The 15,284-nt window shown below is 35.4% G+C and overlaps 1 protein-coding gene across 5 annotated transcripts in view; it reads right to left on the bottom strand.

The window, feature by feature from the left end:
• Positions 1–480: 480 nt before the first annotated feature.
• The window catches only part of ccser2 (coiled-coil serine rich protein 2), a 69,189-nt gene continuing 54,385 nt past the window's right edge, over positions 481–15,284 (bottom strand). For 2 of the 5 annotated variants that reach the window (XM_012966831.3, XM_012966832.3), the window contains exons 11-12: positions 13,574–13,613; positions 6,628–6,829 (exon numbers count right to left, since the gene is read on the bottom strand). In XM_012966831.3, coding sequence (XP_012822285.1) covers positions 6,724–6,829; positions 13,574–13,613 — 146 coding nt within the window. In that variant the 3' untranslated portion in view covers positions 6,628–6,723. Of the gene's footprint in view, positions 6,830–13,573; positions 13,614–15,284 lie in introns of all 5 variants that reach the window. The other 3 variants (XM_012966830.3, XM_002939724.5, XM_012966833.3) reach the window with 2 other exon arrangements.

Raw genomic sequence — 15,284 nt, 5'->3', positions numbered from 1 at the left:
ACTGGCAAATAAGGATCTGGGGCAACTGCTTGGTGTATGGTCAGGATGGGTGCTGTGTTCAGCTTTGTGCAAAAGCTTGTGATTTTAACTAGGGAACATTTATTTTTTGGGCTTTTTAACAAAAGGAAGTTTTGCTATAGTGAAGCCAATTGAATTCTAGAACAAATACACGTAGTCTAAATTTTTATATTAAATGTTCCTATTCTGGGTGCACCAAGAATTATTTTCAGTTGCATATAAGTGTTAAGCAGAATAGGAGTAGTAAAATAAAATAATGGTATGATAATATGAAAATAATAATATGAAAATATTATACTATATGATAATATAAATATGGAGTGTAGTTTTTATGTTTCTGTATTTATATATACAAACCCACTACAATTTTTTTTTTTATAATACAGAGCAAGCTTCATTTGTAGAATGAAGGTTAGGGTATTTAATGGTGTTATGTACTTAAAGACAACCCAGACACAACAGTTACAAAAAAACGTTTTTTATTTATACATGGAAAGAAAGCCAAATAACAGGAGGCAAGTTGATAATTTTAGGCACAACTCCAAGCAATAAAGCTCATATAAAGTGCATTTTGTTTCCTTGTGTATTATCATCTTCATTTATTATCTTTCTAACACTCTGAAGGTACAGTAGTATTTGACTTTAAAAAGGTATTGCACAGTATATAATATAGGAACGGATGGTTTCAGTAGCTTTTAGAGTAGCCTAAAATGAGTGGGAAAGGCATGCTTAATAAGTTAACACTATTCTCCTACTCTAAATACTTATCAGTACTAGGTCGGCATATAATATCAGAGAAAAGTCCTTTAAACCTACTAGGATGCAGTAATGCTGAATAATTTTGTTGCTGCAACAAGTCATTAGAAAGATAAAGGATATCCGGGCATAATTACATAACCAACAGTCATGTATGATTAGACTCTTAAAGGAGAACTAAAGCCTAAGAATTAATATGGCTAAATATGAAATTTTATATACTGAACAAGCCTACAGTATTAGCATCTCTATAAGAATAATGATATTCTAGGCCTTCAAAGGAGTGTCAGTGACACTGCACACGCTCAATGTGCTCTGAGCAGCTGTTGAGAAACTAAGCTTAGGGGTCGCTGCAAATCCTCAAGCCGAAAATGTGCTTACTGTAGCTGATGCTACAGGGATGATTATTAAATGTATTTTGCAAACAATTTATATATTGTTGTATATACAACAGATAACTTATCAGAAAAGAAGATGGGGAGCTACTATTAAAATTGCTGTTGTTGCCTTGGGCTGACACAGAAGCCCATAATAATGTACAACATTTCTGCTCTACTACCTTGATTTAGCTTTAGTTCCCCTTTAAGAGGCAAAAGTATCCTGTCGGACATGTTATGGTAGCAAAATCAATTCAACTTTTCCAATGAACATATTAACAGTACCATATTAGATGTATTCAAAAGTATATGAGATAAGCAACCAAATGAAGGCACTCAATTATACAACACTTTCCTTACCCTATTTTTAAAAATCAAAGTAGCAACCATGTTAATGTAATTCCAAGAGCAAATACAACATTGCCTCATAATCTGGGTTTGACAATGCATTAGTGCAATGCAGCATTAGCCAAAAATGTGAACGGGGGGACCTCATAATTATTAGGCTAAACTGCCATTAGGTACAAATGTATTGTTATAATGTGTGATAGCATTAAATCAGTTTGGATTACTTTGTAGCTAGTATGCTTTGGGTTTGCCAAGGTTTTCATCATTTTGTATGGATTTATTTGTTTATCCGCAATAAAAAAAAGTTACTTGCACCAGAAAAGCACTTGCCAAGCATATTGCTATTTGTTTAAAAATTAAATATATTACTTTATTGTTAATGATGTTATCTATTCTACTATTATGAATATAATCCATCAAGCATTTCAAGAACGTAAATGCATCATGGTCCAAATGAAGTATACAAATATGGGATCAAACCAATATCAATATTAATACAAGGGCCCCTATCTCTAGGTATCTCTCAGTTCTTATATCCAGGCATTCTTTTAACTGAATTCTAATTCGTAACTGTTGCACATTGAAGAATGCATAAAACTGTACCTAGAACCTAAGCACTTTTGTTCAGGAGACATGTTCCTTTATAAACTGCAGTTTGAAAAACATATTCATATGTTGAAGACAGGGTGAAAAAATATTTGACCCCCAAAAGTGATATTTTACCCTTTTTATAACATCCTCCTTGTGAAACATATAGGACGATCCACATTGGAACAATTTAGAAGGCAAAAGCTTTCTTTGAAATGTTTATTTTACTCTGTAACAATTAACTTTCCATTACCTTCTCATCTCTACTTTCCATCCCAATCCTTATTTACTTTGCAATGCCAAAGTAAACAACAAAGTTCAAATGTCCAACAACAATTTACTATAAATTAGAGCAGGCTTTTGCTAAAAGCCACAAACATATTTCAGCGTTAGGTGATGCCACACTCAGTCCCCACAAGTTACAGATTATATTGCAAATAAAAACATAAGAAAGTGCTTTCTCGTTTAGTACAATTGTTGTTATTATGCTCATGTGCAGGAGAAGTTGGGAATTTGTTTCAGCTTTCTCAATATTATCATGTAAAAACAGCAAATCTCTGTTTAAAAAAATCAAGCACCCCAAAAACAAGGAGCCAGTATAAACTTAAAGGTAAACTAGAGCTCTCTATGTGCCGGGGCTATACAATTTACACTGAAAGGTGAATAAACTTAACAAAATACTGCTTTAATTAAGAATCAAGTTTCCTTCTAAAACTGGGTGAAAATGAGAAGTGACTAACAACAAGTGTTCAAGTTAGGAGGAGCATGTCAGTGAATAAGTGAAACAATAAAACACACAACACACATAAAAAACAAGTGTTTGATTTTTTTTTAAAAATGTTTTTGGTATAATAGTTCTAATGTGATATCGTTAAAAGGAAACCGGGTCTTTAATGCCAATCAATGAAAAATGTTAGGTTCAAAACATTTCAATATTTTGGATATTTTAAACAAGTGTATTAATACTGTCTTGGACTAATAGGTTTTCCTTTGTACACCTCATTGTTTTCTAAGAAAATATTGTAAAGAGAATAAGAATCAGAGTTGCAAGAACACAAATGTTGTTACTGGTATTTTGGTTAAATGGAATATTAAGAGAAAGAAGTAATTGATCCTAAAATATTAAATGAAGAAATGGTATGAAATAAAGACTTGCATCTTTTGCTAACAAAAATCAAGCTATTAGAACTAACCAGTTCATATATCCTTAAGATGAGCGTAAACGCACAAGAAAATATTTTTATACATAACCTGTTCATATTTCTGTGATAATTTTCCTTATAACTCCCATAAAATTTGTTCATAAAATTACTAGGCTTTTAAATGTTCGTGGAATTGAACATGTAATTGCAAAAAAATGCACCACTGTTAAATATATAGAAGTGTCTCAATTATAATATAACAAGTAAGCTCCCATACCTTGCTGTACCCCCTGCAAGTTATTGCCCTCACTGTTCTGTATTCCACATATCAGATGAGAGAAGTTGTAAATATCTATTTGGCTGCACATAACAAAAGGTTTCATCAATGGGTAGGTACCATTTAACACCAAAAGAAGCCATCCCAAACTTTTCCACCATGAAAATAGGAGGATTGAATATAATTTGGGGCGGGAACAAATTTTCCCTAAGTTGAGCAGCTCAGCACTGCATGAATAAACATTTCCGGTTTCCTATTTTGTGCATTACATTTGCTAACCAGTGTAATAATTAGGAGCACAAAAGCTAATGTTCAGAATGGTTGTGAGGTAGGTGATGTTTTGTCTCTGACCTCTTTGAGTTTTACCAAAAACAAGTTTCATTTCTTCTGACATTTTGGCTTTTATTTTGTGGTTTCGAAGAGAACAATCTTTTAAGTACTTCAGGGATGTCAAAGAATGATTAAAAGTCAATTATATATAGCCAAATAGTGACAGTACTCTATTAAATTAATTAATTTAAATTGGATTTTTAAAATACTGTAGACAGAGCTCTTAAAGGAGCAGCAATTCAAAAAAAGTAATATAATGCTTCGTAGATTTCCACTACAGAAAAATGCATTAGAGGTCATGTAAATGCAGTTTATTGTTAAGGTTATTCATAGTTTAAAATATATTTTGATGTTTTCTCTTTCACTTTTTCTGTTTCTCTTTTCTTATCTGTTCACTACAGATGAAATATGGTGCAGGAGAAAACCATTAGACTGCATTTCAATTTCAATACACTAAAATATAGTGGAAAATCACACTTCAAAACTATTCAGGGGCTTCCCTGGTATTACAGAATAACCGGATTCAGAAAATAATACAGGAGGAGACTTGGGAATTTTAGAATTAATATCAGCAGGGGTAAAAGGGGTAAGGATGATTTCCAAAAATGATTAACTTCCAATATACTTGTCCTTCCATTAATATGGATATATGTTGGGCTAGTGTTACTCTAGTACAAGGCGTTGTCTTCTTTTTACAGGAGTAAATGGTAAATAGCATTTGACAGTTTTTTCCAACCCTCCTGGATAATGGGTTTCTAAATAACAAATACCATATCTGTACAATTAAGATGGAGGTTATTCTAGCTATACTAGCACAGGTATTTTTGACATTATTATTTAAGTTCCATAACACATACCCTATGGCAGGAAATATAAAAAAGGACTGAATAACAAAACCTACATATATTATATTGTTGAATGTTCTTGCGGGGAAAAAAAATCTATGACTTGACCACATGGCCTGCAGAAAGATTTCAAAATAACTTAATTTTTATTTCCTGGTACAACAGTAATCAACTGAAAATAAATTATTTCCATATTATCTAAAAAAAAAAAAGCATCCCATGATGCAAGATGCATAACAAAAATAAAAACATATAAGAATATATGCGTTCTATGCAACCGTTTCATTGCTATCTTTTGACCATACTGTCTACATTCTCAAGTCCCCAGCATAGCAATTATTTTGGTCCCAAATTCTAGGATTAAAAAAAATAGCTACCACCAGGGGAAGCATGCTAGATTCTTCTATTTGAATGCTTTTTTAGCTATTTTTCTTAGTATGGATAAAAGACTTTTGAAAACCAGATGAAACTGGGCAATGTGCAAAATGCTATTCATCTTTAAGCAATTCTGAGAAGTTTAAATAAATACAATTATTGTCATCAAATAATTAAATATGTCATATATACTTGCATCTCTCAGAAAAATTATGGTGACATTAAATATACATTACTTATAAATATATGATCCATATTATATATTAGTATACATTATTCTTTCTTGGAAATAAAAGCAATTGTGCCAATTATTGAAAGAAAAACCACGCAGTTATTACCAGCAAGCAGAGATGAATAATTATATTAATGTTAATAAACTGCGCAAGTAAATGGTGTCTGTTGTCTTTCAGTACTGAAAAATACCAATGCATTCACCTTGGGAAGTCCTCACAAAATAAATGAATGATCAGGGTCCACACATATACAGGTATATTACACCTTGAAGAATGAAAACTTATAGACCAATTGAGGTAATTAAAAGTCCCATAACATTGTGTAACCATGCAATGGTGGAAAGAAAAGTCACTGGATTTAACCCAGGCCGCATATATATATATATATATATATATGAAAGACAATCAAACCCATGAAATTTGATGAAAATCCTAACAAAAACAACATCTTAGTAAATTATCGCATTAAAATATTTAAATACACCATGTTAGATTTGTCAACCTGTAGAGATATTGTTTAACGGGTCTTTGGCTGAGGGAGACGTGATTGCCGTTTCAAAGCTGCACTATCCACAGCTTCCTGTAGAGTTTCTTTTTTAGAAGATGGCCTGGGAATTACTGACGATGTGATTTTGCAAGGGGATTTAGGAGATTCATGTGAAGCAGTTGCCAAGTGTACAATATCAGGCTTAGGACTACTTGGTTTCTTAAGTTTAGAAGCAAAACTACTTGGTGGCCTTAGTATGGATCCTTTGGAAATTTGTTTGTGTGGCTGCTGAGAATATTCAACTGCTGGTACTTGCCGATGGGTTGCCAGTTTTGATATACAAGTGGGCATTATAGGATGTTGGGGTCTGGAGCCTGGATTACTCTGCAATAAATGATTTTGGTTTGCCTTAACACATGTTTTTTGTAGTTTGCTTGAGGCTGTATCAGGTGAATCATGTACACTGTCTTCACCTACAGAATGGTCATGATTAACTGGCTGCTGGATTTCTTGTACCACGGGCTGGGAAGAATTTGGTGACTGTAATGGGGAGTGACTGGTAGAAGCTAGATGTATTTCAGAATTAACAGTCCCTTGACTTGCAACAGCTGTGTGCAGTTTGGGCTTTAGAAGGTGTAAAGTCGTTGGTCTTGGAATTTGCCCAGGCAATGATGAAGACGTGGGTTTAGTAACTGATCTGGACTGAAGATTTCTTTTTGCATCCACTGCTACTGATGGCAGAATATTACAATTAAGCTTTTTATCCTGCAACTGTTTTTTATCAAGCGGTCCAGGATTTTGAGCATGCTTATCTGTGTTTGTAGACTCTTTGGGACTGCCTTCTACATCAGTGATTTTTAACTGAGTACTCAGTAAGGCACTCAGTTCATTTTCAGGAACATTGGAGATGCTAACTTTATCCCCATTCTCACTGCATGGGTTCTGGATCAGTTCTCCATGTTTTCTGGGGTCCTCTTGATGTGCTTGTGTTGATTTTCCCGTGAGGATATCTGAAGAACTGGGGCTGTGGCTGGAACACTGTAGTACTTGAGGCTGTTAAGCAAAATATATATATAAAAATGAAAAAATGCATTTCTCCTACATATTCTGAGCACAACATTTTTAAATATTTGCCTTATTGTAAACTTATTGTAAGCCTTATCAAAACCCTGTTTAAAAAAAGATTGATATCCTCTTTTCATAACAATTAAAGAAATGTCTCTGCACACCAGCTAAGCTTGAATATCTAAGGTTCTATACAGTGTACTACAAATGTGCATTTTTCTGTACATGTCATTAGCTTTAGTCATAGTTTCAAGCAGGATGTATAAAGAAAGAGCACTATATTCTAAATGGTTTATCATTTATTTGCTATTGTTTTAAGCCCTAAAGCCCAACACAGCAAAACCACTATTTATATATTCTATAAATGAGCTTCTGAAGTAATAACATGACTTTGCCTACAACACCAGCCAACAAAACAGCATTAACAAAAGCATTTAACTTCAAGAAATCCTTACTCTTTGTTTATTTAACTCATATTTGACTATGGCAAACATATGGACCATCTGTATGGTCCACAAGAGTTCAATAGGGAGTGTGATGAACATACTAATTGTCTGTGGTTTTAATCACAAACAATCTATGGTTTTTGTGGATTCTTGAGCTAAAGAGGGCAAACAGAGAGATTGAAGCTACTCCATGTTTGGTCCTTGCAAGGTAGATTACCAGTGCATAGAATTCCCCTGCAAAAAAAGGGGACGGTAAACTAGTAATCTAATTATCTACATCCAAAAAATTACAAAAGATATTTTGTGATTAAAGCATTAGGCAAAAAGTATATTTTACACATACCATAATCCGTAAACATTTCATTTTTTTTTCCTGTGTAGATACCAAGTTTTCCAAATGTTAAAAAAAAGGTATATTGTGAGTCTAATTGATGAATATACTGCGATATCCTTTACCCAAAAATTGGATTGTGGGGGCACTTAATGAAAGATGTGTGGGTATGTGCAAATGCTGGTTAGAGAAAGGCTTTGCTAGTAAACAGTTTATTCATAGCCTTTATATTAAGTAAACTAAAATCAAGTTCATGCTGCTGGTAAGAGTACCTTGATTCTAAGGACACTAAATCAAGGCTATATTTTTTATACAAACTACAAAAAAAAATCTAATTATATAAATCTTTCTTGGTTTAACAGTTTTGATATTTACATTAAAATAGGGATGCACTGAATCCACTATTTTAGGATTTGCCTGAATCCCTTCTGAAAGAGTCATGTGAATACTGAAGAATTCCTATTTTGCATATACAGGTATCGGACCCCTTATCCGGAAACCCGTTATCCAGAAAGCTCCGAATTACGGAAAGCCCGTCTCCCATAGACTCCATTATAAGCAAATAATTCAGAATTTTAAAACTGATTTCCTTTTTTTATGTAGAAATAAAACAGAATCTTGTACTTGATCCCAACTAAGATATAAACAATCCTTATTGGATGCAAAACAATCCTATTGGGTTTAATTAATGTTTTATTAATTTTTTAGTAGACTTAAGGTATGGAGATCCAAATTATGGAAAGACCCCTTATCCGGAATACCCTTGGTCCCGAGCATTCTGGATAATGGGTCTTATACCTGTACAAACAAGACCATGTTTATACGACCAAAAAATAAATGTCATTTAAAGGATTCGGTTCGGCCAGGAATTCGGATTTGGACAAATCCAAATCCTGCTGAAAAAGGCTGAATCTTGGCCGAATCCCAAACTAAATCCTGAAACACACACCAACATTATCCTGCTCAAGGGGCTTCTAAGCACTGTTCTGATGATAGATGCTCTACATAAGGGGTGAGGTCAGACGAAGCGTATCTTTGTTTTTCTCACCCTGCGCTTTTCTGCCTGGCCAAGAGAAGCGGATCTGCTTCCATACGTCGCTTTTGCATTTTTCAGGCCGAACTCTGTACGCACACTCTGGCTGTTGCCATAGGTTTTAGTGCAGGCACACAGAACGGCGAAGTGGATCCGCTTCTCTCAGCCATGCATAGATACGCTTCGCCTGATACTCTTTGCTTCTTCTATTTTAAAAGTGTACTTAGAGGAGGTGAAGAAAGGAACTTCTCTTCGTTTCAGAAGAAATTTTTGAGTCCCACACTTGCAGTTGGGGGTCATGTCAGCAATATGACATGGACTTATTACTCTAATTTGATTACCCACCATGCATTCCTTAAATTTCAGTGTCTTCATTCATAAAAATGGATATGGATACTACATTTCAAGATATAAGGTGCAAATATACACTAATTATATAAAAAAAATTGTTAAAAAAATAGCATTTGCTGATATAATGTGATATATAGTTTTAGGGGCAAAACTTAAAATGAAAAGCTGCCACCACTTTTAGTATCATTTTGTACTAAAAAACTCAACAAAAAAAAGCTTTTGTTTCCATGTAAGTCTATGAAATTTGCTGGTAGAACTGATGAGAAAGGTCCATCAATCTACCTTACAGCATGATTCATGTTTCTGATCACATAGGAACACATCAGCTGGTAATGGAGACCCCTTGTATCAAATAAGGCTGATGCCACACCAGGCGTATATTTTTGGCAAGCTGAAAAACACTTACCGAAAATACGCGCCATGCACTCCTACCTGTGCCTGCACCGGAATAAATGGAATACACTCGGGTGCAGGCACAGGTAGGGGCATATGGTGCGTATAATGCATATTTTCGGCAAGCGTCTTTCAGCTTGCCGAAAATATACGCCATACGCTTGGTGTGGCATCAGTCTTATATCGATAATTTAGTGCCACAAAAAAGCCAATGGAAGTTTTCAGTTTAGGAAAGCATGGACCAAAATTTTAAAGTTATTGAACCTAATAAAAAGCTTTATTTAAAACAAAAGTATATTATAGACATAAAAGCATATCTGCATCGAATACAACTCCCAGTACCTCAATATGTTTCTACCTTTTCTAGTGCTTTGGAGTAACAGCACACACACTATATAATTACTACTTTTCACAGTCAATCCAAAACTTTTCAATACATCCCTAACGGAACATTTACCTGATAAATAATAAGACAATTTAGTACTTGGTACCTTCACTTGAATTGGTACCGTCCTTTGTAAAAAAAAAAAAAAAAAAAAAAAAAAAACTTTGGCAAGTACTCTTGCCAAACATCAACAGGTAGAAACAAAGCATACGTCCCAGTGGAGGATCACTCGCTGGACCAATTTCTTCTGGGTATTTATCAAAATGTGAGTTTAGAGTTTAATACATAAAAACTCACCCACATTCTACTCATTCCTATGGGATTTTTAGAAGTGTTTTTATCAAATGGTGAACTCTGACTTTCACCCATTGATAAACATGCTTCTAAAATCCCATAGGAATAAATAGAATGTGGGAGAGTTTTTATGTATTAAATTCTTAAAGAAGAAAGAAAGGTAAAAACTAAGTAAGCTTTATCAGAAAGGACTATGTAAATACAGCCATAAGCACTCACAGAAACGCTGCACTGACTTCTCTGAAAAAAGATTTCTTGTGTCTGTAATGTAATTCCTGTGCCACAGACAGGCAGCTTTCTGTTCTCTCCTGCTCCCCCCTCCCTCAAGAATGCTAAGAGCTCACTCCCCCCCTTAGGATTGTGGATCTGAGCCAATCAGCAGGAAGCTGACTCATAGACTAACTGAGCATATGTTCACTTGGCCTGGGTGCTCCCCCCTCCCTCAAGAATGCTAAGAGCTCACTCCCTCCCTTAGGATTGTGGATCTGAGCCAATCAGCAGGAAGCTGACTCATAGACTAACTGAGCATATGTTCACTTGGCCTGGGTGTCTGTGCAGGAGTGAGGCATTATGGGAACTTTCTTTACACAGCTCAGCGTTTTTTCTTCCTGTTTGGCTTCTGATCTTCTGAACAGGTGAAATATGGGGAGCCACTATTGAGACAACTGAAGGTATGCCTGCAGCTTGAGATTAACTCATTACTTGCCTTTCCTTCTTCTTTAACGCACATTTTGATAACTTTATAGATCAATTAACAAATATGCTTAACGAGGGGTAACATACCTCTGACACTAAAAATCCAAACAGACTTACTGCAACACCACTGCCCTACTTCCTAAGCATCTCTTCATAAAAAGTAACTAAATCTGTTTAACATGATCTGTCCTGGAATTGTATAAGCTTTCATCCAATCCACTGGTACCATATCTGATGAAAGTGACTGTGAAAAAATAAAAAAATGACCTGGCTAAAACTGAACCAAGTTCCCAAGGGTGTATTCTACCAGGTCCTGGTGCCTTAACATTTAAGTGCCATATCTTGTGTTTTAATCCTTTATAACCAAATTTAATACTTTTATTATTTAATAAAGCCCTCAATGTGCATCATGTTACTATAAAATACTTGTAAAAACGATTAGGTTAGTCTTAGCCTGCAAGGCAAAGGATATCTTATGGAAAAGTTTTGCCTTCCTGCTGCTTTACACTTGTAGTGTTGTAGAACTAATGTCCTCTCTGACAAAGTTTTTTAATGCTTTTCATTCCTATTAAATTCCTTAAGCCACCTAAGGTCGCCTTTCATTTCCTCAATTGACTAATTTGACATTGTCAAATCTTTAACAAAAATAGTGATGACTAAATCTGTCTCATTTTGCTGAAAATGTAAATTCTCCCTTTTGTTTAAATGGGTGCATGTTTCGTGGAATTATATTAGATGTGAACACCAATTTTTTAAAAAAGGGTACTAATAAATCTATTCAAAAGAGGACATTTCCTTTAAATTTACTCTGCTCAGGATCCACTTTTACAAACATTAAAGCTCTTGGAGACTTTTTTTTTTTTAGAAACTGGTGGCGGAGGATATTTCATTCTTATAATGGGTTGTCACAACATACCTATGTCTTACTCCAAAACACAAAGCCTGACAATATTAGATGTACCATATATACCTGAGTATAAGCCGATCCAAATATAAGCCTAGGTATCAATTTTTACCTAAGAAAACTGTAAAAACTTATTGACTTGAGTATAAGCCTAGGGTGGGAAAAATGCTCCAGCTACTGCTAAGTTTCAATAATCAAAATAAATACAAATAAAATTACATTAAATGAGGCATTAGTTTTTAAATATTTATTTCAAAGAAAAACAGTAAACTAGCTCTGTAAGTGGAGAAGAGGGTCAACAAAAACAATATGGTATCAACAATGATACCTTAAGATTACTACCCCCTTAGCTCAATCAGCAACCAAGCTAAAATACAAAAAGAGTTAAAAACTATATATAGTTTATATAAAATATAAAGTGCAATGTCTAGTGCAGAAAGAGACAGGTGAGGATGTAGATGAAGATGAATTTAGAAGTGGGCCAGGGCACTGGAGAGTCTGGTTGCGGGCGGCCTAATTTGCTCACAAAGGACAGAGGGTGCTAGTCTGGAGGGACTCATTGCACCCGACTCGAGTATAAGCCGAGGGTGACTTTTTTAGCACATTTTGGGTGCTGAAAAACCAGGCTTATACTCGAGTATATACAGTAATTATCTATTATTTTTCTCAGCAGTGGGGGGGGGGGGGGTCCCACATTATGACTTACACTAAAGCAGGGGTCCCCAACCTTTCTTACTCGTGAGCCACAGTCAAATGTAAAAAGACTTGGACAGCAACACAAGCATCATAAAAGTTCTTGGAGGTGCCAAATAAGGGCTAAGATTGGCTATTAGGCAGCCTCTATGCACACTATCAGCTTACAGGAGGCTTTATTTGGTAGTAAATCTTGTTTTTATTCAACCAAAACTTGCCCCCACGTCAGAAATTCAAAAATAACTACCTGGTTTGGGGGCACTGAGAGCAACATCCAAGGGGCTGGGGAGCAACATGTTGCCCCTGAGCCACTGGTTGGGGATCACTGCACTAAAGCATGCACAGTAGTTTAAGTCTGACGAGGGAAGGAGGAACAATGCAGTGTCTTTTCCCTAAATGATGCACTGGCCCAAGAAAAACATTGGCACCATTTAGTGAATCAGGTTTTCCTGGTGTTCTAATTAAAGGAAGAGGCACCTAGGTGGCAGGCACTCCATTTCTTTGAAAAATAGATTTGGATTTATTCAGGAGAGATAAATCAAAAGAACAGTAAAATACTGCTTAGAAGAGAAATTACAAACAACCATATGATCACTGAATGTTTAATTATATACACTGTAAAATTTGGCAAAAAGTATTTTTGGTGGAATTTTATTACCTCTGTATTACCTATTGTACCCTTTGCTATAATAACATGAGCTGAACCAACTATATATTTTTTTTATTCCCACAGAATATAACTACTGCACCCTTACATACTGGGGACATTATAATAATAATACAGGTATAGGATCCATTATCCAGAATACCCCAGGTCCCGAGCATTCTGAATAACAGGTCCCATACCTGTACATAACAAATAACCGATGGGTATTTTCTCTTAAAAGGTAACAAAACCATTTTGGAAGTGAGGAGCCCAATGTGTGTTATGAAGAAATTTCAGACTGCTCCAATCAAAATTTCCTACTATCATTCAGGAATCTACTGCCTTACCTCAAAGAACACAACTAATAATCTAAAAACTGTGCATTGATAAACTTTTAGAATAGCAAATAATTTTAAATGACCAGTAAGGAAAAAAAAAAAAGAAATATGAACACATTTTTGCTGCATGCAAGACACTTTTACATGCAACATGCAAAAATATATCTTAAGTGTGTCATAAAAAAAAAGGTAAACAGTTAAAAATCTGAAATTTTACTATACCACGCTTTATCAGAGAAGTAATGGACTAATTCCTCAACTCCTTTCCAATGGCAAATGGGGAAGCAGAGACAGAGAGACAAGGACAATGGCATCAGAGAAGCACAAAAAGCAAATAGCTATTTTTGGCTCAGAACAGATACTTTTATCCAACAGCTGTACGTTGCTTGGGGAAGGCACAGAAAAGGAACATTGTAAGACCTACACATATAAATGGCACTTCCTTTTGAGTTGTTGAGAGAAATCTAGGGCACAGACCGTGTTTAGGTGATTATTAAAATTGGGATAGTCAAACAATTCAGACATCAACTTATAAAAACCAGCCCTAATTAAATTCTCTCACTATTGAGCTCATCATGGATTATTTGCACTTGTATCAAAGAAATCAGCTAATAAATAGTAAACTACTGGTCACAATAATGTAGCCCCAATACTGATGGGCGACTCATCCCACTCTCATAGGACAAGTATTTTTTTTTTTCTATTGACAGCAGAAGCCCTGCCACAATAAACATGGTAGAGGGTGCCTGTTATGAATACGAAAAGCTAATTCTAACTGGTACAAAATTTACTCCACTTATATTAAGCTGCTAGGGTTTATAGGTAGGCAGACAGGTATATTTTGAAAGAGAACCTTGATACAGAAATTATCTCCCCTCTCCAGCCAGGCACAGGTCAACGCAGCCAATTAGTCCAATGCAGTTACTCATCCCAATGCTAGACTTGTGCTTCAATACCGATTTATCTACCATAAAGACCATAAATCTACCAAAGATCCACTGTTTTACCAATGGCTGAATGTCTTAATATTACAGCCTGATGTTTAATATCTTCATTTTATAACCATACCTTCCCAAGCAAAAAGCCAAGGATTTATTTTTGCCTGTTAGTTCTATATCATTCCCATAAATGTCCCTGGTGCCCTACAATGGAATTTTTAGCAGGGGATCTATCATCAATTTTTACATGCTTTTGGAAAAAAAGGACTTTATTTTACAATACCAGAAGTCTATAAAGGTTGTCATTCACCCAGTTTATGATACATCTATAATGTAAAGCTGATTTGGGGCCATCAGACTAATTTGGCAGCTTATCAGCTCCTGCATTGGGCCCTCCCATGGGCCTACCTGACTGATATCTGGTCAAAAATCGGGCAGATGTTGATTGGACAGGTTTGATTTTCCCGTCAGATAGAGGACCTCATTGGCTTGTTGATGCTGACCTCACCGAAAGAGTAGATCTTATAGTGTATGACCAGCTTAAGTTTTAAGTCACCTTATCACTATTTTGGCTCTGAACACCACCATAATGTATTTAAAATAATGCAATAGTCCCCCCTGTTTTTATGAGCTCAAATATAATCAGACACACTAACAATCATAAATATAATGATAGTCAATAGTTCATTAAAAATGAACCCCCCCCCCCCCCCCCCCCCCCCCCCCAGTTATGCTGGCGTTGCGTTGGTCTTTTCTGTCTTTTGTCTTTAGAGATGTATGTTCAACTAGGCAGTGGTCAGGTATATATTCCAATTTGTTGCCTGTCATATCACTTTTGCAAGATTTGGTTTCATCTGAGCAGAGATTACAGACCTATACACTTCAGTTTTTATCCTGCTGCTTCTGTCAGCAGTCATATCATCATAAAGACTAGTGACCCAGTTTTACTGGCAGCAATGCATGCCCATGTCTTAACACTCCATGTTCCTCCATGT

Source organism: Xenopus tropicalis, chromosome 7 (genome assembly GCF_000004195.4).
Source record: "Xenopus tropicalis strain Nigerian chromosome 7, UCB_Xtro_10.0, whole genome shotgun sequence".
Taxonomy (NCBI): Eukaryota; Metazoa; Chordata; class Amphibia; order Anura; family Pipidae; genus Xenopus; species Xenopus tropicalis.
Note: the sequence above shows the minus strand (reverse complement) of the source record. Positions and strands in the feature narration are given on the sequence as shown.